Below are 26,751 nucleotides of genomic sequence, written 5' to 3'. Positions count from 1 at the left end.
CCAGGAGGCTTGGCTTCCCCTGACCTTTGACCCCAGCTCCTAGTGTCCTCGGCAGGTGATAAGGACCTCAGCCTCTGAGCAGACGCATTGTGGTGTCAGTGCACCGAGCCCTGGGCTGGGGTTGGGGCCCAGCGTTCCAACTCCAGGTGTAGCTTGCACAAGTCACCTCCCCCTGCTTAGTTTCCTGCCTCTAGCTTCCCAGGAGCATATGAGGCACCTTTCTGTCTGGGGCCTTCCAGACCTTGGTCCTGCTCCCCACTCTTCATGAGCATGACCCCCCCAACATCCTTCAGATCTCAGCTTGCCCCTGCCTCCGAGGGGTCCTCCCAAGCCCCCAGATGTCAAATGGGTCTCTCCTGACCTCTCTCTCACTCCCCCCCACCCCACCAGTTCCCTTCAGAGCACTTTTCCCAACTCAGAACCGTTCTGTTTATTAACTTCTGTGTGCATCCCCTGCTGGATTTGCAGCTCTGTGCGGGCAGGGCCATGTCCCCTTGGTTCAGCGGCTCTGAATCGGGCAGAGCGGGCACTCAGCGACGTTGCCAAGTCAGTGATGAGCAAAGTAGGAAATGGGGCAGGATCAAGCTCACCGTCCTTAGAGTTGAAGTCCCTGGTCTATAAACCCTGCTGCCTATCCCATGACCCAGCCTGAGCTCCTGGCTGCACTCAGCTCCTCTGTGCTCGGTTCCTGGGAATCGGAAGTAGCTCATGGAGGAGCAGGAGAGACGATACTTAAAGAAGTAAAATAGCCTGAGATAGGTGTCCTCCTGGAGCCTCATGCCCTGGGCACAAGGGAGTAAACAAGGGATTGTCCATGCCCTGTGGGGTGCTGGGCAGGACCTGAGAAGTCATCTGTAGGATAAGATTCCAGATAGACTAGCCAGTCCTTCACATACTCGCTAAACCTGTTTTGGATAACTGGGGGTTTGGTTCTGAATAAAAGACCGCCTTCCTGCCATCTTGGAGCTTATATTTCAGTCAGGGAGACAAATAAGAAGGCAATGAATAAGTAGGTGTATAATATTTAAGGTCCGATAGTGGCACATGCTGGGAAGAAAAAGACAGCAGAGTGATGGGAGGAAGAGCAGCAGAGTCCTCAATAAGATGAAAGAGTGAGTGGTTCAGGGAGAAAGCAACTGCAAAGGCCTTGGGGCCAGCAGGAAGGCCAAGGCGATTAGAGGGGGAAGAGGGTAGGAGATAAGGTCAGATCATGCAGGGACTCGTAGGCCACAGGAAGGCCTTTGTGATTGGTGAGCTGTGCAGCGTGACAGGTTTTGATTTATGTTTTTAAAGGATCACTCTGGGGGCTCAGGGAGCAGAGGCCGCAGAAGGTTGAGGGTGGAAGCAGGGAGACCAGGGAGACGAGGGAGGAGGCTGTTGCAGGATGCAGGCGTCCTGGTGGCTCTTCAGCCCAGGAGGTAGAGGCAGAGCGTGGGGCGGGGTGTGACCTCTTATCCCACACATAGCCTTTGGGGCTGATGGAGCTGGTTTCTCAAAAGAAAGTTTGCAATTTGGTGCTGGCTGCCTCGGTCGATAGAGCATGTGACTCCTGATCTCAGGGTCTACGTTAGGTGTAGGGATTACTTAAAAATAAAATCTTAAAAAAAAAAAAAAAAGAAAGAAATTTGGTGCTAAAGAAGGTGGGACACTGCTGAAGGATTTTAAAGCCAGGGAGTAACAGGACCAGGTTTGCAGTTTGGAAAGCTCCCCCTGAGATCACAGTGGATGAACAGATCAGAGGCCGGAAACAGAAGGGCTGAGCAGGGGTCCCAGTGGAGTGCAGCCATGGGGGCAGATCTGGGAGGTCCCTGAGGGGCCCCTCCAGTCCTGGACCCCTGGGCACACAGATCCCAGGGCCCAGGCTGGGGGACCATGAAGGCTGAGCTGACCCCCGGAGTCAAGTCCATGTAAAGGGCAGTGAGGACGTTAGAATCTTGCCCACCTCCAAGACCACAGGTGGACGGCAGGTGCTTTCACTTGGCATTTCCCAGGCCAGGGGCTTAAACTTAGGATTTTGGCTGAGGTTGGAGAGTGGAACCTCTTGTGGCCCCTGGAGATTTTTCTCCCCAGACGAGGTCTTTCAAACACGACCAAGCCTCGTATTCACTGGACCTGCTGCATTCCTGTTGCAAGAGGTGGGGCAGAGCTGTGGCAAATCTCAGTCCCTGTCCCAGAGCCTGGCTCTTCGGAGATGCCAGATAGGGCTGGAGAGGGTGACGGGTCTCAGACATTGAGACCCATCTGTGCCCTGGGCAGAGCCTTCCCGGCCCCCCAGCCCCGGGTTCTTGCTCGTCCGGGCTCTTCCCGGGGTCCCATGGGGCTAGAAAGAAGGGCCGGGCCCTGGGCCGACTGCGTCCCCACCCTCGCAGAAGCGGTACCGCGCCGTGTATGACTACAGCGCCGCGGACGAGGACGAAGTCTCCTTCCAGGACGGGGACACCATCGTCAACGTGCAGCAGATCGACGACGGCTGGATGTACGGGACGGTGGAGCGCACGGGCGACACGGGGATGCTGCCGGCCAACTACGTGGAGGCCATCTGAGCCCCCGGCCCCGCCCCGCCCCCGGCCGTCTTCAGTGCATTCCACGCCATCGCATCTGTCCTGGGCGGACCTGTCCACCCTTGAGTGTCTCTGTTTTTTTAAATCTGCGACAGCTTGTTTATTCCCACCCTCCTCCAGCTTCTCTTGCCAACTGAAGCCTTGTTCTGCCACTTTCGCGGGCTCTTCCTCTGGCAGGTTTTCCCCTTGACCAACTTCTCGGTTTTCTCTCTGGACGGAACAGGTGTGGAGCTCCGGGGCGGGTAGCGGGGGCTGAGGCCCGGGGAGCTGGTCTGGGATTGGAGACCCGTTGGCTCCCAGGCCTCTGCCTTCTCTCTTTCCTGCCCCCTCAGACCTTCCTGGCCTCCTCACACACCCCAACTTTCCAGGACTCCCAGGGGAGGGGCTCCGTGCATTCCCAGATGGGACCCCACCACCCTTGCCCCTGGGAGGGGCTTTGCCTCTGCTTCTCAAAGACAGGGCTGCCGGCCCTCCGAGGGGGCCCCTCACCACCCTCTCCCACTCTCAAGGACCACAGAGGAGGGTAGAGTTCCCGCGTTGGGGTTCATTCGTCCCTCCCCACATGTGTTCCTTCTCACACTGTGATTTCGCTCTCCTGCCCACGCAGAGCCGTGTGGGCGAGGAGCTCCCCAGGAAGCACGGCTTGAGTCAAGTGCTCTCGCCTTTTTTACTTTTAGGGACAGCTGCAGGAAGGAGGGGAACGGGGTGTTCTCTCCCACAGCCCCTTTCCTTCCCCCTCTCCCCAGTCCCCAGGCGCCCCGGCTGTCTCCTGCACCGTGAGCCAGCCCCCCTGAGCTCTGGGTTAGGTGGGCCACCCCCCCTCCTCCCCATGGGAAGATGTCTCAGGCCTCTCTCGGCCACCCCTCCTCGGCCCAAAGCCAAGTGGACCGGAACTGTGCAAAGCCACAGGACCTCTCCGTCTCCAGGACTCCGCATGGGGGGGAAGGAGCACGTCTGTATCTGCCAGGCTAGTGGCAACGAGGCAGTCAGGATCCAGGCCCGTGGGAGTCTCTGGGAGGGCCCCAGGGGAGAGAAGTCCCTCGTGGTTTCTTTGGTGTGAAAATTACTCCTTTCCTTCGATTGCCAAACAGCGGAAGCCCACCCACCCCCCTGCCGGTGTGCCGGGCAGAGGTAAAGGGGGGGTGGTTGTAGAGTTGGTAGGGCTGATGTTGGGGCCCGCAGCTTGCTGGGGTGAGGGTGGGGGCAGGCTTCGTGGCTCTAGGCCTATTCTTTCCCCCCAAATCTGTACCCTGGGCTGCAGAGGAGGGCACCAGACCACCTTGTGTCACCCACACTGGGGGTGCCTCGCCGGCCCCCGGCCTCCCCCTCGCTAACCTCAGGCCCCCTTGAAGCAGAAGGAGAAGGTCCCAGGGCTTCAAAACTGGAAGCACAGACCCCGGGATGAGGAAGGGAAAGATGGTGCTATCTCCAAGTCCCTTCTCTCGCTCGTTGGCAGCTGTGATGACCCTTGCTTGGCTTTATTCATCTCTGGGCTCTCTCAGTACCCCTCTGGGCCTCCTCCTCCTCCTGTCTTCACCTCAGGCTCCCCAGTTGACATCTTTGCCTCCTTGTCCCTTCAGGGGACGGGGGGGACCCTGCAGGCAAATCTCAGCAATCAGGTCCTCACTGCTTGGGGGTTGACGGAATATTTTCCCCAAATCGGAAGGATGAAGAAATGACTGTTGGCGGGGGGTTGGGGGGGAAGCCCCCTGCCTGACCCATCTCTCTCCTCTGGCCCTGGCCGAAGTGAAGGCAGGTGGAGGGTCTTTATTGTTGGACGATTTGGGGGATGAGGGAGGCAGAGAGGAAACAGTTTGGGGAGCTTTGGGGGAGGCACCAGTCCACACCTTTCAAACTCTTGATCTCAAAGCACAACTTGGATTTGGGGACCAAAGGTGAGAGACGCCTCCTGTTGGAGGATTTGCTGGGAGCGTGGAGAGAGACGGGAGGAAAGCCTAGAGGAGCAAGAAGCGGCCTGTTTTCCCTTCGCTTCGTTTTCCTTCCAAAACAAGGCAGGCCAGCCACCGGAATCTTGCTGCCGGCCCCTCTGCTCCTCCCATCCTAAAAATAGGGGACTTTTTCTTATACACCCCCAGAGAGAAGGACTGTCACACTGGTGCTGAGGGACCCGGGGGCTGCTAGACATTCTTGCTTCTTTGCAGAACCATCCATCCCTACGAGAGCACAGAACCGAGGGTTGGGCCGAGTCCCTGGCCTTTTCATACAGTTCACAAAGGTCTTTGGCCAATCTAATCCCAGGAAAGACGATGCATCAAAGCTAGAATGTGAATATAACTTTAGTGGACCAATAAGAAAATACAAGAAGCCCAGTGGTGAGAAAAGTGAATTCTGTCACACTGCTTCCTATTTTCTTCCTCATGTCCCTCCAGGGAAAATGACCTTACTGCTTCATTTCTGCCTTTTTCCTCTCACATACGCACTTTTGGGCCTTTTTTTTTTTAATAGCTGGAAAAAAAAAATACCACCCCACAAACCTGTATTTAAAAAGAAACAAATGACCATGTGAAATTTGCCTCTGTCCAAACATTTCATCCGTGTGTGTGTGTGTGTGTGTGTGTGTTTGTGTGTGTGTGAAACCGTCCGTTCATCTTTTTATATGGGGTGGTTGTCTTTTCTTGGTCTGTTCTGGTCCCCTCCCCCGTGGGCTTGTGCTTGGGATCAACTGTTTCTGGCCTGTTATGATTCTCAACATTTGACTTGGACCACAAGTGAATCTTTCTCCTGGTGACTCAAATAATAAAAGTATAATTTTTACCTGTGGACTTGGTTTTCTCTCTGGCTCTGAAGTGCTGTGTGTGCAAATGTCTGCGTGTGTGTGTGTGTGTGTGCATGCGCACGCACCAGGTGTTCGGGCCATTAGCCCAGCGCCCGCCCGACAGCCCTGCTGCCCTTCAGGGAGTGACCAGTTTGAAAGCTGTCAGCCTGGAGCAGAAGTTGGCTCTGCGATGGGGACTTGGCACCTCCTCCTCACGGAGAATTCTTCCTGCCACTCTGCACCTGCCCAGCGTGGTGGCCCTCCCGGACACGTCCCCGAGCTCCTGGATTTCCCTCTCCCTGTCTGACTTCCCTGGTTAACACCTGCCTCCCCGCTAGCCGGGGCCCTCACGGGGCAGGTAATGGGTCGAAGTCCTCGAAATCTCCAGGGCCCGCCCTGGGCCAGGCCCGTTGCTGCTCTTCAAGGATGTGTCGCACTGATGCCATTTTAGCCCCGCCCCCGCCGCTGCCTGGCGCCCGGGAAGAGCCTGGCGCAGTATGAGGAATGAAATGACAGGGGGTCAGTCTGGGTGGGCTAAGACGGGATGAAGCCATCCTACCAGCCCAAAGCAGTATGCGTCAGCCGAGGACCTACGGCCATGTCTGTCTCACGGATGGGGTTCTGAAACCCGGGGAGGCCGTGATTTGGTGGCAGGGCCCGAGGTCTTAGGACCCGCAGTGCGACGGTCACAGCTTCACGCCACGCTGCCTCGCCACGGTGGGCCCTGCGCCCCTGCCCTTTGCAGCTCACGTCTTTGTATCCCCCTCCCCCCGCCCTCGTCCTTTTGCTCCAGGTGCTCTGGGTCCGACTTCCCACCAGAAGGCCAGGTGGCCTCCCCTCTTCTGCAGGGTTGGGAAGGGGACAGTGGTAGAGAAGGAGTCTGGAGCCTTCCCTCCCAGGCCCGTGTCTCCCGTCCAGCTGCTTCGTGCAGAGGGGCACTTCCCGCTGGGGGCTCAGCAGGAAGGCCGCGGCGGAGTTGGAAGGGGGAGCCTTGGTCGTGGGGAGAAGGAAAGAGGTGGGTCTGCAGGGCTGGAGCGGTGTAAGGAGGTGTCAGAGGTGGGGAGGGGGGATCACCGAAGACAGTACCCACACCCGCTCCCTCTCCGAAGGAACAGGCCGCCTGGTATTTTCCCAGCAGAAGGGACTGAGTTGGCAGATCTTGCCTCCTGTTGGCCTGCCCCCTTTTGTCGGCTGAGGGGCAGCTCTCCCTCCCAGGAGGCTTCATTCACTGGAGCGACTGGAGGGGACAGTCTGCCTGGGAGGGAAGCCGCCCACAGAAAACTCTGGGCTCTACCTCCTGGGCACGGGCCAATGGGAGCAGTTTCTAGACCCCCTTCTAGAAGGGGCCTCAGTTCCCGCGGCCTAGCATGTGGAAGGGGGTCACTCGTGCCCTCACCCTCCCCCCCCCACACCCCCCGGGGCCTTCAAAGGAGCTCTTTAGGGTGGAGCCGAGGACACCAGCCCTCAGAGATGTCACAGGGAGTATTTTTAATTTAATAGGGAATAATTAAGACATAACAAGGCATAAAACAACACAAGACATAACTGAGTACCCACCACCCAGTTAAAAAAAATAAAACATTAATTCTCCTTTGCCCTCAGAAGGCATCTTGAATTTGCATATCTAGGCACTGTCCCCGCACAGCGACAGGCCTGGGAGTTGACAGTGTGCTCTTCGGATAGGACACTGTCCCCAGCTCTCCGAAGAGGACACAGAGGAGAACAAGAATGCGGGTCCTGACCGCAAAGAGACCGAGTAGCTGGAGGAGAGACCCCTGGCCCTCCCACCGTACACAGAGGGATTTGAGCCGTGCACGGAGGGCGAAGGGCGTTTCAGGAGAAAAGGGTGGGCCAGTCGGGGGGCGAGAGAAGAATATGGACTCCCGAGTGTGTAAGCCTAGTTTTCCATCTTGGTCTCCCCCACTTCCAATGAAACATCAGGCAAGTTCCTGACCAGCTCTGAGCCTCATCTATAAAAGACTTGGAGGGAGGTTGAAATTACAGCCCATGAGCAGTTATCTGGCACAGTATAGGGATCCCACAAGAGTTCGCTCCAACCCCAGAGAGACCAACTGGGGCTCACATGAGACCTCTATGTCCCTCCATAACTTGACCTTTACAACCCGCCCATGGCCCACCCAACTCCCAACCATTATTTTTCTGAGAGAATTTGCCACCGATGTGTTAGAGGACAAAGGCAGAAGGAAGGCAGTGAGGAGGATTCATTCCTAGGGGATCCGGATAGAGATCAGATCTCCTCCTCCGTCCCTATCGTGCAGGCTCCATTTAGATACGAACGGTGGGATTGGGTTCCTGGGGAGAAATTGAGCCTCTTCACTTCTGCCGGGTCTAAATCCAGCAGTGCCTTGGTTACCCGCTCCCGGGCTTTGTGATTGGTTGGCTGGGGTTGGGGGGGTGGGGGTGGAGAAGGCTGCTGATGGAGCTGCAGCATCCCTCAGTCTCGGGCCCTGGGAGGGGGAAGGGAAAAGACCGAGCAGTGGAGGGAAGAGGGAGCCATTTCTCTCCACTGGCTGCAACCTCCGTGCTCACAGCTCACGTTTGCCCGGAATCCAGGGGCTTCCTCAGCCAAGGACTCCATAATGCTGGATATTTTCATCCTGATGTTCTTTGCTATCATAGGCCTGGTCATTCTGTCCTACATTATCTATCTGCTCTAGTGGCCTGCAGCTGCGGCGGGGAGCCCTCAGAACAGCTCAGGATGAAGCTGACTGGCCGAGCATCCTGCTTTGCTGACGCACCGGTGGATTTTTGCTTCTGGTCATTATTTCGGGTACTGATTGAAAAACAAAATTGAAAGAGATCTTTTTTTTTTTTTTCCTCAGATGCATTCATATAGCCTTTCTCAGACCACTCTGCAAAGAATAAGAAATGCCAACTTCTTTCTTTGAGACCTAATTTAAAATAACGATTTTTTTTACAGTGAAAAATAAAACCCACAATGCGGAGGTTTTTTAGATAGAATTGGTTGGGGGAGTGGTGTGCTTGGGGGGAGGGACTGTTATTTCCTAGTATTTTTCCTTCAAGTTAGGTGCTCAGGCTCCAAGTTGTCTTTTTTTTTTTTCCCCTCTTGGTAATTAAAGGTAAAACACATCTGTATATGTCAGCAGAGTGGTTTGCAATTATGCTTCCATAGTTGCATTAATTAATTAGTGACTCATTTCCACTTGAAGATGAAGTAGCTAATGAAATGTACTGGGGAGTGGCGTCTGGGGGAGACGTCCGTCCTTTCCCAGCCGTGGGGTTTGGTGGTGAGGAGAGAGGGACGAACTCATTTGTTGGTCCATAGCCAATACGGGTTGCTGACAGCCTCACCGCTATTCCCATCTGAGCCTTGTTTCTGGGTTTCCCACAGCTCCTGGTCTCCAGTCCAACCAGAGGCCTCTTATCAGCAGCAACCGTCCTGCTGCCCAGCAGACCTCTTCCAGAGCCTTCCGGATATGGTTAACCACTGGCGAGCAAGGGGCTTTTTGAGCTCCGAGGCAGAGGCCCTCAGCTGGGACCTCAGGAATTCGTGGGCATGCCTGGCAGATGCCGTGTGCGTTCGAGCCGTATGTAGATAGAGGGTGTTGAGGACCCGGAGCTGAAATGCAGACTCATTAAAGTTACCATGGAGAACTGCTCAAATACTCATCCTGACAGCCTTTCTTTAGGTGTAAGTGCAACATATGATGCTAAAATATGTTCTTTCCTTTCCCTCTCACACGCAGGGGGTCCCTTGTAAGTTCAAGAGCACATCTGTCTTCGTCTATGAAGTAGTCACCTTGTCACTGTCTTACAGACTGCAGTGTGACCTTGTGTGGTGGCCCTTGTCTTGCTCTCCAGCCAGAAGGAACTTGTTGTTTGAATTTTTAAGATTTATCATATTTTTTTCCACTCCATACCCCACCTTCTCATTTCAAGAGAGAAATGGTTATATGGTCCTCATTCTTTGTGACTGGCTGAATTATAAATTATTGAAATAGGGTAGTTATACCTCATCTTACTTGTTATTTGGGGGGAAAAAAATCTCTCTCTTACTCCCAAATAAATGTTTTTTATATTGTCAAATGTTCCTTGTCTGTAAAAAAAAAAAAAAAACCTTTCAACATTTTTGGGGGGGGTCCAATTAGGGTTGAGGAAACCATATATTGTGGAATTCAGGGTAGACGTGGGCCCCAAATCTGTGGTAACTGTTCCATTGAAAAGTCCATCATATTTGTTCTACATTTGATTTTCCTTTCTAGCTTAAAAATAAACAAGGAGAAAGATTAACTTAATAGTTTTTATTTATAATATTGTATTCAATTTCCATGTCTTAAAAAGAAGTAAAATTGAGGCACTACAATATATGATCCAGTTAAAATGGAAAACTTGCCTATGATAAAATTCTGGCCAAGAAAAAACACTGCTCTAGAAGCATTATCTTGGTAACAAATGAATAACCTTCATAAGTCATTTAACCTTCAGGGCTTCTGTTTATTCTGACAAATGAAAGGGTTGGACTACAAAATTGTTACTTGTTTACTATTTATTAAATTTTAACCTAATTTTAATTTTAAAATTCTCCTTTCCATTTTAAAATTCCACAATTCTAGGGGTGCCTGGGTGGCTCATTTGGTAGGCGTCTGCCTTCAGTTCGGTTTGTGGTCCCAGGGTCCTGGGATCAAGCCTCGCATTGGGCTCCCTGCTCTGCGGGAAGCCTACTTCTCCCTCTCCCACTGCCCCCTGCTTGAGTTCCCTCTCTCGCTGTGTCTCTCTCTGTCAAACAAATAAAATAAAATAATCATTTAAAAAAAATTCTACAATTCTAGGATGCATTATCTTTGGAAACCACACCTTTGAGAGCAGAATTCCTATGGAACAAACTTTGAATAGTTTACCTTTTCTGCTCTCTCCACATGACATTTTATAATGCAAACTCAACTGCAAAACTTTTTTTTTTTGGGGCACCACCAACCACACTGTGAGGAGAAAATGACAATATTTACTCCAAATATGTGGCAGTGACAATTTGCCTAAGCTGTTTAGGGGATATTAACACGAGCAGTACTACGCCTATGTGGTGGTATGTAAGAGCAGGAGGTGATCTGACAGATATGCTAATGTAGGAGGCGTGGGTCGGAACATTAATACATTCAGGGATGATCTTCCGTTATCTGGGGAGTCCTCGACATGACATTTCCCACTAAAACATTCCTCTGAGTCTTTGGCATAACTTCGTGTTTCAAACTAAAGTTTTTTCTACTGTAAGGCGAGTGTCAGTGTTTTGGAGGGGTCCAAGGTACACCGTTAATTACAGTAGTATGGATCTTCAAGTTTTAGTCTCTAACCAAGTTCTCTCTGAAATTCTTATACGTGCATAGCTGGAACCACTAAACAATTCAGTGAAAACAAGCAGCCAGTTTCAGTTATAAATATTCAGTCAGTAAATAAATATTGTCATACCCCATTGATACATATCACTGGTATTGCGTGCAATGGAAGGACATAGAAAGAGTGCCCATATTACTTATGAAATATTATGGTTCTAAAAAATAAGTGATTATGTTTTGGAAGAAATTTTAGGACTTTGCGGCTATATCCATTGCTATAATATGCCAGCTTATAATAGAGTTTTATGGTGTTCATCATTTCAATATTTTTTTAATTTCACATTTAAACTATTTGTATACTGGCATATATTGGCATTTCCATACAGAATAAAACACTGGAAAAAGTTACTTCTGTAATATGAAGTTTTGTATAAATTTTACAAATCTGCCATAAGGCAATCCTGTCCTATAGAGTGGGTATTGTACTTGGCCCACATTAACGCAATAAAAACACCTCTAAATAATTGTAGGTTACTTAGAAAAAATTAATGTGGCAATACACTAATTCCTGCTTTCTTGACAAAAAAAAAAAGATTTGTATGGGAAAGTGATATATTTTATTTCAGGAGAAAGAGGATATATTTTGGGAAATGGTTAAATAATGGAAAGAGAAATGTTACTGAGTTTTGAGCCACCTAAGACTCATTGTTCTGGGTATACGGAATCAAATCCAAACTTGTTGAGTTTCCAACTTGGCATGACATGATTTATTAAATTTCAGAAAATGTCTTTGCTTTTAAAGGGCTTAAATTAGCATTATTCAGACTTCAAATCTCCTAAAAGTATCATTTTAATTTTAAATTACTCAAAAAAAGGGAATTTCCCTTAATAAAAGACTGAAGCATAGTTGAAGTAGAAAATTGTCTTTGTGGGCACCTAGGTGGCTCAATTGTTAAGTGTCTGCCTTCGGCTCAGGTCATGATCCCAGGGTCCTGGGATCGAGCCCCGCATCGGGCTCCCTGCTCCGCGGGAAGCCTGCTTCTCCCTCTCCCACTCCCCCTGCTTGTGTTCCCTCTTCCCCTGCCTCTCTCTGTCAAATAAATAAATAAAATCGTAAAAAAAAAAAGAAAATTGTCTTTGTAAATTACATGCTTTGGCTTTAACACACTCCAAATATTTGCTAAACCTAGAATGACCTCTTCTAAATTAGTTTTGCTCCCATCAATTTTAAACAACCAAAGTCATATATAAAAGAGGAAACAGAAAAAGCCATTGACACAACTTCCATTATGAACTCAAACATGCTAAGGCAGATACCTTTAGACATATTTAAGAACTTATTTGTTCTTAGAAAAACAAATCTTGGGGTGCCTGGGTGGCTCAGTCGTTAAGCGTCTGCCTTCGGCTCAGGTCATGGTACCAGGGTTCCTGTGATCGAGCTCAAGACCTGCTCTGTGGGAAGCCTGCTTCTCCCTCTCCCACTCCCCCTGCTTGTGTTCCCTCTCTCGCTCGCTCTCTCTGTCAAATAAATAAATAAAATCTTTAAAAAAAAGAAAAACAGATCTTGTGGTCATGGGAAATTGCAGGTAATCCACAATATTTAATTACATATTTTGTTTTTTGAAACTGATGTTAAACTATGATAATTGTAGTATTTGGAACATTAATTGCTTGGGAATTTGGTCTCTGAATTAAATAGCAGAATAGTATAGAATACTGTTCTACTTACAGATTATTGTTCAATTTATGAGCTGTTGCTGGTAAATGAAATTAATTAACTTATATACTGTAATACTAAGCACAAATATACATAGATATGTAGCTAATTGCAACATTTTTTTTTTAAGATTTTATTTATCCCTTCGACAGAGAGAGGCACGGTGAGAGAGGGAACACAAGCAGGGGGAGCGGGAGAGGGAGAAGCAGGCTTCCCGCTGAGCAGGGAGCCCGACGTGGGGCTCGATCCCAGGACCCTGGGATCACGACCCGAGCCGAAGGCAGATGCTCAACAACTGAGCCACCCAGGTACCCTAATTGCAACATTATATTAAGATGTTTTGTGTTTTGATCATGGTAGAGCTGTAACTAACAGCTTAAATAAAAATAAGTTCTTCCAGGGGCGCCTGGGTGGCTCAGTTGGTTAAGCGTCTGCCTTCGGCTCCCGTCATGATCCTGGGGCCCCGGGATCAAGTCCCGCATCGGGCTCCCTGCTCGCCAGGGAGTCTGCTTCTCCCTCTGACCCTCCCCCTCTCCTGCTCTTTCTCTCTCATTCTCTCTCTCACAAATAAATAAAATCTTTAAAAAAAAAAAAAATAACATTAAAAAAAAAAAAAGTTCTTCCATAAGAAATAAAGGAATTATACTCAATGACTTGCATAATAACAAACTCTATACAAGTTAGAATGTTTCTAATTTAAATTTTATTAATATTAATAAATAACAAATTAAATAAAATTTAGCAAATATTAATATTTAGATATCAAAGACATTTTGCCATAAATATAATACTTTAAAAATAACAGTGCATATTTTTCACTTTTGTACATATCTATAAGAAAGCCTTTCGAGGGCTAAACTATATTTTTTTTAAGTCTCTGGTTACTTGAAGAATTTTCTGGAATTATATTTGCTCTCTTGATGAAAAAAAATTGTGTTCTTGGTACTTCAGCACTTCTTATTTTAACCTAGAGAAGACTATCCAATACAGCTGTCTTTCAGGTCATCTTTCCTATCTTAGTGATGTTTCAGTAAAGCAAGGAGCATATGTCCATAACCTGATTTCTTACAGGTTTCACCGCTACCTGCTAGTGGAATTGAAAAGAAATCTGTAATCATATAATTGAGTACTATTCACTTAAAGACATTGACTCTCAGGTAATAATCACACAAAGACGTAAAGGTTTGTTTTTTATTAACATAAGATGGTTCTCCCAGTTGCATCTTTCCCTGCACACCTCATGCTTGCTCTAATCTCCACTTAAGGTGGATGACTATCCTGGCAATAAAACCTTTGTTCTTATCGGAAGAACAGGAAGAATGAACTAAAACATCAAAGCACTGGAAAAAGTGTGAAATAAGGTGTCTACTGTTCATGCTATAGAGAGCCACCTGATAAGCAACCACTTGAACTTCTGGAATGATTAAACCACTTCCCGAATACAGTAATTTACTGCCTGCATTGTGAATACGATAAAGAAGTTGAGGGATCAGAAGGGCATGAGAAGGAATTATCAAAAAAAGTGTTAAGGATAGATGTTCCATGGTTTCTTAAGGTATAGAGTATTTATCACAAGATATAAACATTAAATTAGTTTCTAAGAAAAGAAGTGTCCTTAGTTTATTAGCATGGTGTGTGTTTAGAAACAACGGTAAGATAAATATAATGATGTGTCATGCGGCTTGCTTCCTAGTAGAAGTAAAATTCAGCCTCAAATGAAAGTCAAAGGAGACTGAGGGAATCACTATCAAAAGGAAAAAAAGAGCTAGAAGACCAGGTCAATCTTTAATCTAGGAGAAGAGATAGGATAAATTATCTGACCTGTTAGCAGCTCACGTTGTTATGTTATGACTGTTCTGAAGTTGGTTAGAAGTGGACAATCTCCTAGTAATTTTAGGCTATGCATTTTGCCAATACTCCTTCTTCGGTGGTACTATGAGTGTCTGTCACTTAAACATTGATACCAGTGATAACAATATGTGCTTTTGCAAGTTAATCTCCCTCTTAAACATTTGATATCACACTTTATTCCTAATGACAAATGCATTTGGCAAAAAACAAAACCAAACAAAAACAAACAAACAAACAAAAACCGGGCTGCTGAATTGAGGAAATTGCAAGTTTGGTTTTAGTGATTTTATCTATTGATAACTGAATTAAGAACTTGTCAGTTTACTTTTTATTGGTAGCAAGACGATATCCTTTATCTACTGCACCCAAAGAATGAATTTGATTTTTTTATGTTCCAAATTTTGGGAGAGGGTGAGATAATAATCTCACAATTATCCAGGATAATATAATAATATGTTTTAAAAATTTTATAGCAGCAGTCATGTCCGTTTAAGTGTATAAGGAGATTCAAAATCTGGGTCAAAAACATGTTAAGTTAAACCATGCTTCTTTTGTAAACCACTGTGGGGACTTAGATAATTCAAGGAAACTTCACAAAGCCAAATTTCTTTCTCTAAGAGAATGAAACAGTGTCTATTGAGTGAAATACTGAAAATATTCAGTTTACATTAAAATTTTTACTTTTTCCTCTACTTTTCTTCACCCTCCCCCAAATAATCTAATGGGTACACTGTTAACTTGGAATCACCAGTGTTTTGATAAATAAATGGATTAGGCTTTCCAGAGCATGTACAGGAAAAAGAGTGAAAGAGGGAGAAAGAAAGGCTAAAATCAAGGTATTATTTTGTATTCTGGTATCTGCCAATTTTTAATCTTTATAATTTAATTGTGGGTGAATTCTTAAAATGAGAGGAAGAAAATGAAACCAGGAGAAAAGCAAGAACTTTGTTTCTGCATGAATATGCAAATACTAAACTCCAGAGAAAAAAATTCCTGCCACGGATGAAATTATGGTTGGACGATTCATCAGGGAAAGGTAGTTAATTTCTGATATTTTAAAAACTAAGGTAAGTGCTTTTGCTACTGAAATATAGTAACATTTTGTTATCACAATTTATATTTTTCTCAAAATTTTCACTCTTCCCAAATCCTATTAAACTCTTGGCAAACACTAGAGAATTTCCCACAAATTACACAATTTACATCCCACTTATGTGGGTAATTTCTATATTTTCTAGTGCTCCTTTCCTTCCTCAGCTGCAGAGGTGAGTTAAGTCAAGGGCTTAGGAAAAGAAAGCCAGCCTCTGAGAAGTCCAGTGGGAATGGGTGTGCCTTCAGCAGAAATAAAATGATCAAACCCAAGGAGAAGAAAATGGGAGATCCAGGAGGGCCCCAGCATGATTTCAGCCCCACGAGACACTACTGGTTTCTATTTTAATAGTAAAAGCGGTGGGTAAATGTTAATCAGACTGAAATAGTCCTGGAGCTTCTTTGGAATCCATTTACTGGAGTGAAACCCCACTCTCTCAGGGCGGCCCTCACCATGCATGCTGCTACCGGGTTCCTTCGAGCCCCGCTCTTTAAGATAGGGAGGAAAGTTTTAGGAAGAAATGCAAATTATCTGTGAAGATTGTTCTGGCGGCAGAATGGGTACTTTCTTTCATTTTATATTCTCCCTTATTTGCGACATTTTACTCTAATCTCCAGGAAGGAATAAAAGATGACTTAATTGTATTAAGACAACATATACTTTCCTCTATTTATAGACTTTTGTCTTAAAGACGAAAATGTGTATGTGTGTGTGCGTTTGTATGTATACAGATATACAGACATACTTATATATGTATGACTATGTATATACACACATACTTCCTTTGGTTTTTGACCTGTTAGTTCATGTAAAACATCAACAAAATATAATGTTCTATAAGGTGGTGAAAAAATGTGATTTATATCTACACATTCCAAAGCATCATATTGCAGATCTTTATCAAGCATTCTAGGTTATGTCTATACAACCTAAGCAAAGCGAACAGATACAAGCCATTTAGTGAATTTGAGTCACCTCTACTTACAGAACAGAATTTTCTCTTGCTTCAAACATCCACACATACAGGTTGGCCCCCGATTCTTGGACACTAGTGCTCTATTTAGTTGGGTGTTAGGTTTACCAAAATCTGGAGAGACACAGCTTGTTTTCTGGAGAAATCTCAAAACACTCTTGGGTTTGCCTGTAATTTTTATATTAATAATGGTGCAAGCAGTTGCTTCTAAAATTCTGTGCAGCTTTGGAGTTGTTAGGTTATTTAGGTGATAAAAAGTCCCATGGATGCTATTCTTTGAGTGTGGAAAAGTAGAACTCTTCCAATTGTTTGTTCGGTGAGGTATTCTCTAAATGCAAGGCTTTCTGAGTATTTAGGTAGAGAGAGTATTCATGGTCAAATACAAGACCTCCTTATGGAAGTTTGCCTGAGCGTGCACAAGATGGAACAAATTCAGAAAGCTTCTGTCGTCTTCATCACGGTCTCCTGTATGCCACACACAGGAGTGGACAGTAGGGAAAAGAAAATGACGGTTAAATTTTCAAATATATGATTTATTTGGAATAAAATGTTCCAATTTTCCCTAAAAATAGGTAACAGAAGACTAGTTAGTGATCTTTATTTACTAAGTCAGACATTAACCACCAAAATCAGGGAACTATATAAGAGCACTGAATAAGAAGTCAGAGGAAAAGGATGCTGGTCCATGCTTTACTGCCTCTAACTCTATGATCTTGGGCAAGTAAAGTAGTGTCTCTAAGCCTTAGTTTTCTCATCTGTAAAATAGGGTTGATTATCATGTTGGCTAACTAATAAAACTCTACAATAGTATGTGTTGAAACTAAACAATATAGGGCATTATTATGATGATTAGGATAGTTGGTAAGTGAGCAAGTGAACATTTTGCTGTGCAAAACTGGAACTGGTTCCTTTCAGAGCAGACTCTTCAACTTTAGGTTTTCCATTGAAATCCATACAAGACTTAAAAAGTAGCAAAACCAAGAGCTAAATATATGTCATGGAAAAATAAACAGAAATGTCTGCTTCTTCTATTCTTGGTTTAGAAATAAAAGTCTACATGGAATTAGCGCTGTTTTAAGTGGAGACTAGAATGCATTTTAGTCACACTTGTGCACCGTCTACACACACACTCACTCACCGGACATAACTGCCTGCAGCATTTCCATTATAACACATGCAAATGCATTCGCCACACTCTGCAGGAAGTTATTTCTCTCCATGGGAGTGCTAAAGACTTTACAGACTTTTTGCATCATTTTAACTGCCCAATCCATGCAGTATAGTTCTTTCTCACACACCTGATTTAGATATAAGAAGAGTAATGGTAAAGCTTCATGTGAAGAAAACTGTAGAATTTGAAAATGGTATTGACAATGATGGTTTATGACTTTACATAATTTATTACACATGACATCATATTGAGTTTATAAGTGGGAAATGCTCTTACATCTAATTCTCCTTTCCTTTCAAACGGTACAATTTTAGTGGAAAAAAAGTGTGATGTAAATAAAAGCTTTGTCCAAGATTATCATGGCATATTATTCATTAATGTAAGAACTAATATTTCAAATAATTGTTAAACATATCAAAAATAAGACTTCTGCTCATTCATTCATTCAGTTATTATTTATTGAGCAGATGCTAAGAGCTGGAGAAACAATGGTTAAGCCATAAAGACAGGGCCTCTATTTTCCAGAAATCCAATAAGGGTGACAAACAGGCAATTTTAATAGGCAAGAGAACTATGGTCTTATCAACTCTCCACCTTCAGAATTGTAGGGAATATTTATCTATTATTTAAAAGATAAAATATTTAGGGACGCCTAGGTGGCTTAGATGGTTGGGCGTCTGCCTTTAGCTTAGGTCATGATCCCAGGATCCTGGGATCAAGCCCTGTGTCTGGGCTCTCTGCTCAGCAGGGAATCTGCTCCTCCCTCTCTATCTACCCCCTCCCCCTCCCCCCACTTGTGCTCTCTCTCTCTCCTCTCTCTCACTCACGCTCTCAAATAAATAAAATCTTTAAAAAATAAAATAAAGGATAAAATATTTAAAGATTACATGTTAATAGTTAAAGCTGGCCAAAAGGAAAAAGGTTTATTTACTAACATTCTAAATGGCCAATTTAATTCACATAGCCAAATAATATACAGCATGAAAATAAACCCTATAGTAGTGTAACATTTAGTTATAATGTAAACCTGACAGGAAAGATTTGTTGAGTAGGTACTATGTGTAAGGCACTGTTCCAGGCACTATGAAAGAAGTAAGTCACCTAGTCTGGATGTCAAAGAGCTCTCAATCTCTTCTGGGAGACGATTTACCCTACACATAAAATGGCTTCAGAACACTAGTAGTACACTAGTAGTAAACGAAGATGAAGAGAAGACAAATCTGAGGCCACTTAGAGAAAATTAATGATCAGCACTGAGATGTTTATCAGAGGTTTTCTAGGGAAGTCACCCTCAGTGACTTGCTCTTCATTCTACTTGCTATAGCGCTGCCAAAGTACCTTCCAAAAACTTAAAACTTACGTCTCTCACCTTCCTAAAACTTTTCAGCAGCTCCCTATTAGAGCATGCGTTCAAGCCCCACAGAATGGCTGACAAAGTCCTTCCTTACCTAGCCTCTCCCTTCCTCACCTCCTTCTCCTCTGCACATTTTACTCCAGAAATAATACTGAGCTGCTTACAGTCCTACAAATATAGCCATGCAGTTCCATCTCTCTCTCTCTGAGGCAATCTGCTTAATTACTAAAATAAATATTTACATTGAGAATGTAGTTAATTTGGTAGCTTTCTTCACGGTTTCACATTTTAAGAAGAGCCACAGAGGTTTCATTCATGTTTTAAGCAGTTGGTTTGGTAGATTCTTGTCTCTATTCCATTGATTCCATATTCCATCAATCATTCCTCACACTAGTCACCTGGAAGACTATTCTAGTGCTTTTGAAGCACTGGTTGGGGTGGCAACTGTGATGGTGGCCAAATCAATGAGATTTCTATGTAACACGTGCAGGTACACGCTTGAATAATTTGCACGCACACACACACACACACACACCCATCTCCCGGCAAAATAACTCCTATTCATTTTTAAAAACCTATTTCTACTGGGGCTGGGAAGCCCTGTCTGTGCTATATTCACCCAATACTGGCCCACCTCTGCTACCTCTGTTTGTATCTTTTTGTATATATTTTTGTACTTATCACACTGAATTTATTCATATATACCTTGATAGATCTTAAAAGACCTTAAGCAGCTTTTGGTCAGAAATTTTTTCCATTAACTTCCATAGTCTTAGAATTTCACACAGTGTATGGCCCATAGTAAAACACTCAATTTGTGTTAAATGAATGAATATTAAATATATTTTAATATTTTATTTTTTTGAGAGAGAGAGAGAAATGGGGGTTGGGGGGCAGGGCAGAGGGAGAGAGAAAATCTTAAGCAGGCTCCACATCCAGAGCAGACCCTGATGCTGGGCTCAATCTCATGTCTCTGAGATCCTGACCTGAGCCAAAATCAAGAGTCGGACACTCATCCGACTGAGCCATCCAGAGGCACCTTTAATGTTTTCTTTTTTTTTTAAGATTTTATTTATTTATTTGACAGAGAGAGTGAGAGCACAAGCTGGGAGACAGAGGGAGAGGGAGAAGCAGTCTCCCCGCTGAGCAGGGAGCCCGATGCAGGGCTTGATCCCAAGACCCCAGGATCATGACCTAAACTGAAGGCAGCCGCTTAACTAACTGAGCCACTCAGGCGCCCCTAATGTTTTATTTTGAAAAACATTTTAACTATACAAAAGTGGAGATAATAGTATAGTGAACCTCTAATATCCATTCCCCAGCTTCAGCAATTACCAATCTTGTCTCCTCTCTACTACCATTTACTTTCACATCCTCTCCCTGCTGCCCAATGATTATTTTGAAGCAAATCATAAAAGCTGTTTTTAATGGAATTTTAAAAAAAGAATATAACTCAGCAGAGCTGTATAATGAAAATATGGACATTAAGTGGGGAGAGGTTAATATAAGGAATGATTCCAAGTATGATCTTATATTATATATATTTAAAATTTTTTAAATATACATAAAATATACGCTTAAATACTTATTCTTTCAAAATGTTTTGAACATATTTCAGTTCCTTCAAGACAGCTCCCTGGTAGGTCAACTATAATGTTAAACAACTTGCTAGAGAAAAACTTGGTTTTTACTTACCAAAGCCAAAAAGACTATCAGCTTTGCCAGTTCAATGGCCCGTCCATTCACAGCTTTACTAGCCATGAAAGTGAAACAGATGTTGTTCCCACTTAGGATTAGGAGACGTGCATTATTCTCTAGAAGCCACTCACGGGGAACCACTTTTATTAGAGGAAGAACAGTTATTTAGTGAGAAATTACATAATAGCTCTAGTAAACATCATTAAGTACATGCAATATTATATTACCTTATTGGAAATACAACTAGAGCCAAGGGAAAAGCACAAAGTGCTTTGGTTTTGTAATCACTGCATTCAACCAGAGATAGAGATTATTGCCAAGTTATAGTGGCTTTTACAAATGTCCTAGCAATATAGTCAAAGCATTTCTCCTACACATATATCAAAAGGCAAGGTAGTCTAATTCTGTGTAAGGAAAGAAACCTTATAAACTTTAGAATCTAAAGGATTCTGCAGGAATGGAAAAATTTTTTTTCCATCTGTGCCAGCAGGAGAGGGCTTTCTTCTTACACAACCTAGGAGGTTGTTTGTGAGAATTTGCAAAATGGAAATAACTGAGCTATTTAAATGTGAAACTTTCAAATAATAATAAATACATATTTATTGGCAATTGGAGGAAAGGAAGTTGATTATATGCATTCTCTTCAAACATATACCAAACTCTTTAAATATTTTAGAACATTTAGTGATTTCGAATAGGCAATTCCTTTGTTACCTATAGAATTATCCTTACAATTTTATAACTGTATTCAAAGAATATATTTCTACTACTCTGTGTGGTCAATATGTGCTTTTACCTGATAGTTCATCTACAAGACTGATAACATCATCTGCCGTCCACTCTTTGGTGCTTGTGTCATACAGTAATTTAATAGCATCAGCCAAACCTTTCAGACTGGATTCATCTGTAGGTCCTTCTATCATTTTCTGCCAAACCACCTGTCCTGGATAATTGAAACAAAAACTAGGCTATGACAGAACAGTTGGCTTTGTAATAAAGACTTTATGGATTGTTTAAAAAGGAAACTGGATTGCATTATAGAATCCCATTTGCTTATATATGCTACTTTCATAATGAAAAGTCAATTCTGATAACAGTATAAGTGTGACTGTCTCTGACTGATGTGACGAAGTTTAGCAACAATTGCTACATGAAGTAAAGAAAAGGTAGTTTCACCAAGTAGAATAGTGCTTCTAGTTCAAAGATAATGCTATGCCTGTAACAAAAATTATAATAGGGGCGCCTGGGTGGCTCAGTCGGTTAAGTGTATGCCTTCGGGTCAGGTCAAGATTGGGCCCTCTGCTCAGCTGGGAGCCTGCTTCTCCCTCCCCCGTCACCCCGCTTGTGCTTTTCTCTCTTTGTCAAATAAATAAATAAAATCTTTTAAAAAATTATAATAGGCAACTGATGTAATCGTACTAAAATCAAATGAAATCTATTGATATCCTTCCAAAAAGAGAACATGTTGTATTTGAGTACCTTCCAAATATTAAATATATCAAAACACAGTAATCCAGCCAATTTCTGAATATTTACCTATGACCAATTCTCTATGTGAATTACACAAAACAAAATTTGATCCCAGATCGGCTTCCTGCTGCTACTTTAAACTGGTTACCTCCTGACATAGGTAATGTGAACCAAAGAACTGTACGCTAATTTTAACATTAATCTAAGCAAAACTTAATTAGAAAGGCAAAAAAATGCACATAATCATATTATGCACCCCAAATTAAGTAAAACATCAATTTAACTACTACTGTGCTTTACAGACACTATTATTACCTTCCAGCAGCAAACATAATCTTGAGGTAAGGTAATGTTTAGAAATGAAAAGTAGTGACTTTTAGGTATACCAGAGATGATAGGAATATATTTGGTAATGGCCTGCAGTCTTGAAGTTTAAGTTATGCATAAGCTAATGTAGTGTACATCTATGAAATCATGAAACACAGTTTAATCATTAGGAATGAGGAAACTGAGCAGGTACAAAAAGATACGTTTCCTAAAGTAGAGGTAATTAACGTTTTGTAACATACATCCCTAAAAAATGTATGCTCACCATCTTGAGGAGATATTGGTCCAAAGATGATATACAATAATCTTGCCTGATTCACCATTGGCCATGGTTTTAATATACGTGTCAACCAAAAAGCAGAATCACTTCGATGTGTCCAGTGATCAAGCAGGACGTTCCTACAGAACAGTCTGATCCTTAACTCCAGTTTTCGGGCACTTCCTATGAAGACAAAAGAATTGTAAACCATTCTTCCTAGAAAGGCTGATGTGCACATTGGATATGCACACAGTGGATATGGTCAGTGATAGACATCTGTAATATACTTTGTACTGAAAGTATTATTTCATTTTCCTCTGTAAAAATTTTAGATTATCAAGGGACTATTTTTTAAACAATTTTATTGAGATATACTTTACACATCATACAATCCAGTGGTTTTAGTATATTCACAGATATGTACAGCCAGCACCAAGTCAATTTAGAACATTTTCATCACCTCAAAAAGAAATCCTGTTCTTTTAGCTATCACCCCCCATCCCTCCATTCTTTACCATCCCTAGACTTAAGCAACCAATAATCTACCCTCTGTCTCTAAAGATTTCCTTTTTCTGGACTTCATACGAATGAAATCATATAGTATGTGGTCTTTTGTGACTGATTTCTTTCACTTAGCACGTTTTCAAGTTTCATCCATGTTATGGCATCTATCAGTACTTCCTTCATTTTTATGGCCAAATAATATTCCATGGCATAGATATTCCTCATTTTGTTTATCCATTCACCCGCTGATAGACATTTGGGTTGTATCCACCTTTTGGCTATTACAAATAATGCTGTTATTAAGATTTGTGTACCAGTTTCTGTGTGGACACATGTTTTCATTTCTCTTTCGGATATACCTAGGAGTGGAATTTCTGGGTCATACAGTAACTCTAAGTTTAGTCATTTGAGGAACTGCTAGACTGCTTTCCAAAGTGGCTGCACCATCTTACATCCCGACCAGCAATGTATGAAGGTTCCAATTTCTCCATATTTTCACCAACACTTGTTGTTATCTGACTTTTTGATTTTAGCCGTCCTAGTGGGTATGAAGTAGTATCCTGAGTTTGTTTGTCTTTTTTAACAGACTTATTGAAATATATATAATTTACATACCAAAAACTTCACTCATTTAAAGTGCATAATTCAATAGTTTACAATCTATAATATTATTGGGGCTGGCTCAGTCGGAAGAGCATGTGACTCTTGAAGTTGAAGTCGTGGGTACATGCCCCATGTCAGGTGTAGAGATTACTTAAATAAACTTAAAAAAATCTATTATATTATTAATTTTTTAAAATTGTGGTAAATATATTTATTTATACATATATAGATATATATAACACAAAGTTTGCCATCTTAATCATTTTAAAGTGTACGATACAGTGGCATCACTTAATTCATAATGCTGTTCAACCATCACAACTGTTTATTTCCAAAACTCTTTATCACCTCAAACAGAAACTCTATAACCATTAAGCAATAACTCCCCATTTCCCTCTGCCCCCAGTTCCTGATAACCTCAAATCTGCTTTCTGTTTTAATGAATTTGCCTGTTTGAGATACCTCAGTTAAGTGGAATCACAATATTTGTCCTTTGTTGTCTGACTTATTTCACTTAGCATGTTTTCCAAGTTCATCCATTTTAGCATGCATCAAAGCTTCTTTCCTTTTTATAGCTGAAAAATATTCCATTGTATGAAGAGACCACATGTTGTTTATCCATTCATCTATTCATTGATGAACACCTGGGTTGTTCCCACTTTTTGGGTATTGCGAATAATGCTGCTGTGAACATTGGCATACAAGTATCTTTCCAAGTCCCAGCTCTCAACTCCCTTAGGAATAGCTAGGAGTGGGGCACCTGGGTGGCTTGGTCATTAAGCGTCTGCCTTCGGCTCAGGTCGTGATCCCAGGGTCCTGGGATCGAGCCCCACATCGGGCTCCCTGCTAGGCGGGAGGCCTGCTTCTCCCTCTCCCTCTCCCCCTGCTTGTGTTCCCTCTCTCACTGTATCTCTCTCTGTCAAATAAATAAATAAAATCTTTAAAAAAAAAAAAAGAATAGCTAGGAGTGGAATTGCTTGGTCATATGACAATTCTATGTTTAGCTTTTTGAGAAATGGTCAAGTTGTTTTCCATAGTGGTGGCACCATTTTACATTTTTATACCATTTATGTTCTACTTACTTGTAGATAAGACAAGAGAAAATAGAAAGTCCAGCAATGATCTAAGGCCATATGGAGTAAGTACCCCTTGATGTATTAAGCCAAGTAACACAGCATCAGGAAAGGCTTTACAGAGAAAGTCTGGCAAATTGGGTCTTAAAAGATGAAGAGAGATGGTATTTTAGAAAAAAAAAAATGAATAAAAGACATGAAGTAGAAATGCGTAAGAGATATGTGACACAGTGAGGAAAGTGATAAAGACTACTCTATGTCAAACTGATACAGAGAATAATGGGGAATAAATTTGAAAAAGTAGATTAGGATGAGAATGTGAAGGCCTGTATAAATAGTCTGGACTTTATTTAGATGACATCGGGCAGCCAATAAAAGGTTTGGGACATGATAAATCAATTTTGTTATTGTTTCATTGGGCTTCTAATCTGCTTTTTTGATCCATAATTTGTTTCATAATGAAATATCTCAAGCTGTCAGAAAAGCAGAGATACTATAACAAATATTGTGTACCAGTCACTTAGCTTTGTCAAAGCTTTACTTTTTGCTATATTTGCTTCAGATTTTTTTTTAAAAGATTTTATTTATTTATTTGACAGAGAGAGACATGGGGAGAAAGGGAACACAAGCAGGGGGAGTGGGAGAGGGAGAAGCAAGCTTCCCGCAGAGGAGGGAGCCCGATGCTGGGCTCGATCCCAGGACCCTGGGATCATGACCCGAGCCGAAGGCAGACGCTTAACGGCTGAGCCACCCAGGTGCCCCTATTTGCTTCAGATTTTTAAAAAAATAAATAAAACATGGGGCGCCTGAGTGGCTCAGTCGTTAAGCGTCTGCCTTCGGCTCGGGTCATGATCCCAGGATCCTGGGATCGAGCCCCGCATTGAGCCCCGCTTCAGGCTCCCTGCTCTGCGGGAAGCCTGCTTCTCCCTCTCCCACTCCCCCTGCTTGTGTTCCCTCTCTCGCTGTGTCTCTCTCTGTCAAAGAAATGAATAAAATCTTATAAATAAATAAATAAATAAATAAAAACATAGGTAGGGTTACAGCTTCTTGTATATCACTCCCAATCCTCTTCCCCTTCATCCTTAGAGGTAATCACCATCTTGAATTTGAGTTTTAACCCTCTTGTACTAGTCAGGGTTCTCCAGAAAAACAGAACAAACAGGATGTGTATATATACATGGAGAAGAATTTATTTTGAGGAATTAGCTCACGAGATTGTGGAGGCTTGGCAATCCAAAATCTGCAGGGTATGCTGGCAGACTAGAGACCAGAGAAGAGTTTCAGTTCAAATCCAAAGGCAGTCTGCTGGTAGAATTTTTTCTTGCTTGGGAGGTCAGTCTTTATCCATTAAGGCCTTCAAGTGATTGATGAGCCCTACCCATGTTATGGAGGATAATCTGCTTTACTTAAAGTTTACTGATTTAAATGTTAATCTCATCTAAGAAATAACTTCAGAGAAACATCTAGAATAAAGTTTGATTAAATATCTGGGTACTGTGGCCCAGCCAAGTTGACATACAAACTTAACTATCACATCTCCCAACTAAATTCTTTTATTTTTTAATATATGTATATTAACAATAAAAAGAATACATAGAATCATTTTACATGTTTTTAATTGGTATATAAATAGTATCATGTGGAAAATATCCTTTGGTTACCTTTTTCTCAACTTACATTTTGAGATTTATCCATATTAATGTATGTGGCTTTAGTTCATTCATTTTAACTACAATGGTTTTAACTGTATGGATACTTAATTCATTTATCCATTCTCCTGACGATGGGCATTTATTTAGATTGTTTGCAGTTTTTCATGGTTACATGCTGTAATGCTCATTCTTTTTTTTTTTTTTTTTAAAGATTTTATTTATTTGACAGAGAGACATAGCGGGAGAGGGAACACAAGCAGGGGGAGTGGGAGAGGGAGAAGCAGGCTTCCCGCGGAGCAGGGAGCCCGATGTGGGGCTCGATCCCAGGACCCTGGGATCGTGACCTGAGCCGAAGGCAGA

General features: G+C 43.2%; 2 protein-coding genes across 2 annotated transcripts in view; one reads left to right on the top strand and one right to left on the bottom strand.

The window, feature by feature from the left end:
- Positions 1 to 5,342, top strand: part of LASP1 (LIM and SH3 protein 1) — a 39,070-nt gene extending 33,728 nt beyond the window's left edge. Inside the window, exon 7 of the mRNA XM_006743308.3 lies at positions 2,370 to 5,342. Coding sequence (XP_006743371.1) covers positions 2,370 to 2,543 — 174 coding nt within the window. The 3' untranslated portion in view covers positions 2,544 to 5,342. The remainder of the gene's footprint in view (positions 1 to 2,369) is intronic.
- A 7,710-nt stretch (positions 5,343 to 13,052) lies between these two features.
- The window catches only part of FBXO47 (F-box protein 47), a 24,433-nt gene continuing 10,734 nt past the window's right edge, over positions 13,053 to 26,751 (bottom strand). The window contains exons 7-11 of the mRNA XM_081805086.1: positions 22,566 to 22,742; positions 21,300 to 21,446; positions 20,501 to 20,643; positions 17,419 to 17,578; positions 13,053 to 16,745 (exon numbers count right to left, since the gene is read on the bottom strand). Of these exons, the coding sequence (XP_081661212.1) occupies positions 16,633 to 16,745; positions 17,419 to 17,578; positions 20,501 to 20,643; positions 21,300 to 21,446; positions 22,566 to 22,742 (740 nt within the window). The 3' untranslated portion in view covers positions 13,053 to 16,632. The remainder of the gene's footprint in view (positions 16,746 to 17,418; positions 17,579 to 20,500; positions 20,644 to 21,299; positions 21,447 to 22,565; positions 22,743 to 26,751) is intronic.

The sequence above is a fragment of the Leptonychotes weddellii genome, chromosome 15 (genome assembly GCF_054177405.1).
Source record: "Leptonychotes weddellii isolate Sample4059 chromosome 15, ASM5417740v2, whole genome shotgun sequence".
In the NCBI taxonomy this organism is placed as follows: domain Eukaryota; kingdom Metazoa; phylum Chordata; class Mammalia; order Carnivora; family Phocidae; genus Leptonychotes; species Leptonychotes weddellii.
This window is presented reverse-complemented; position numbering and strand designations above follow the sequence as displayed.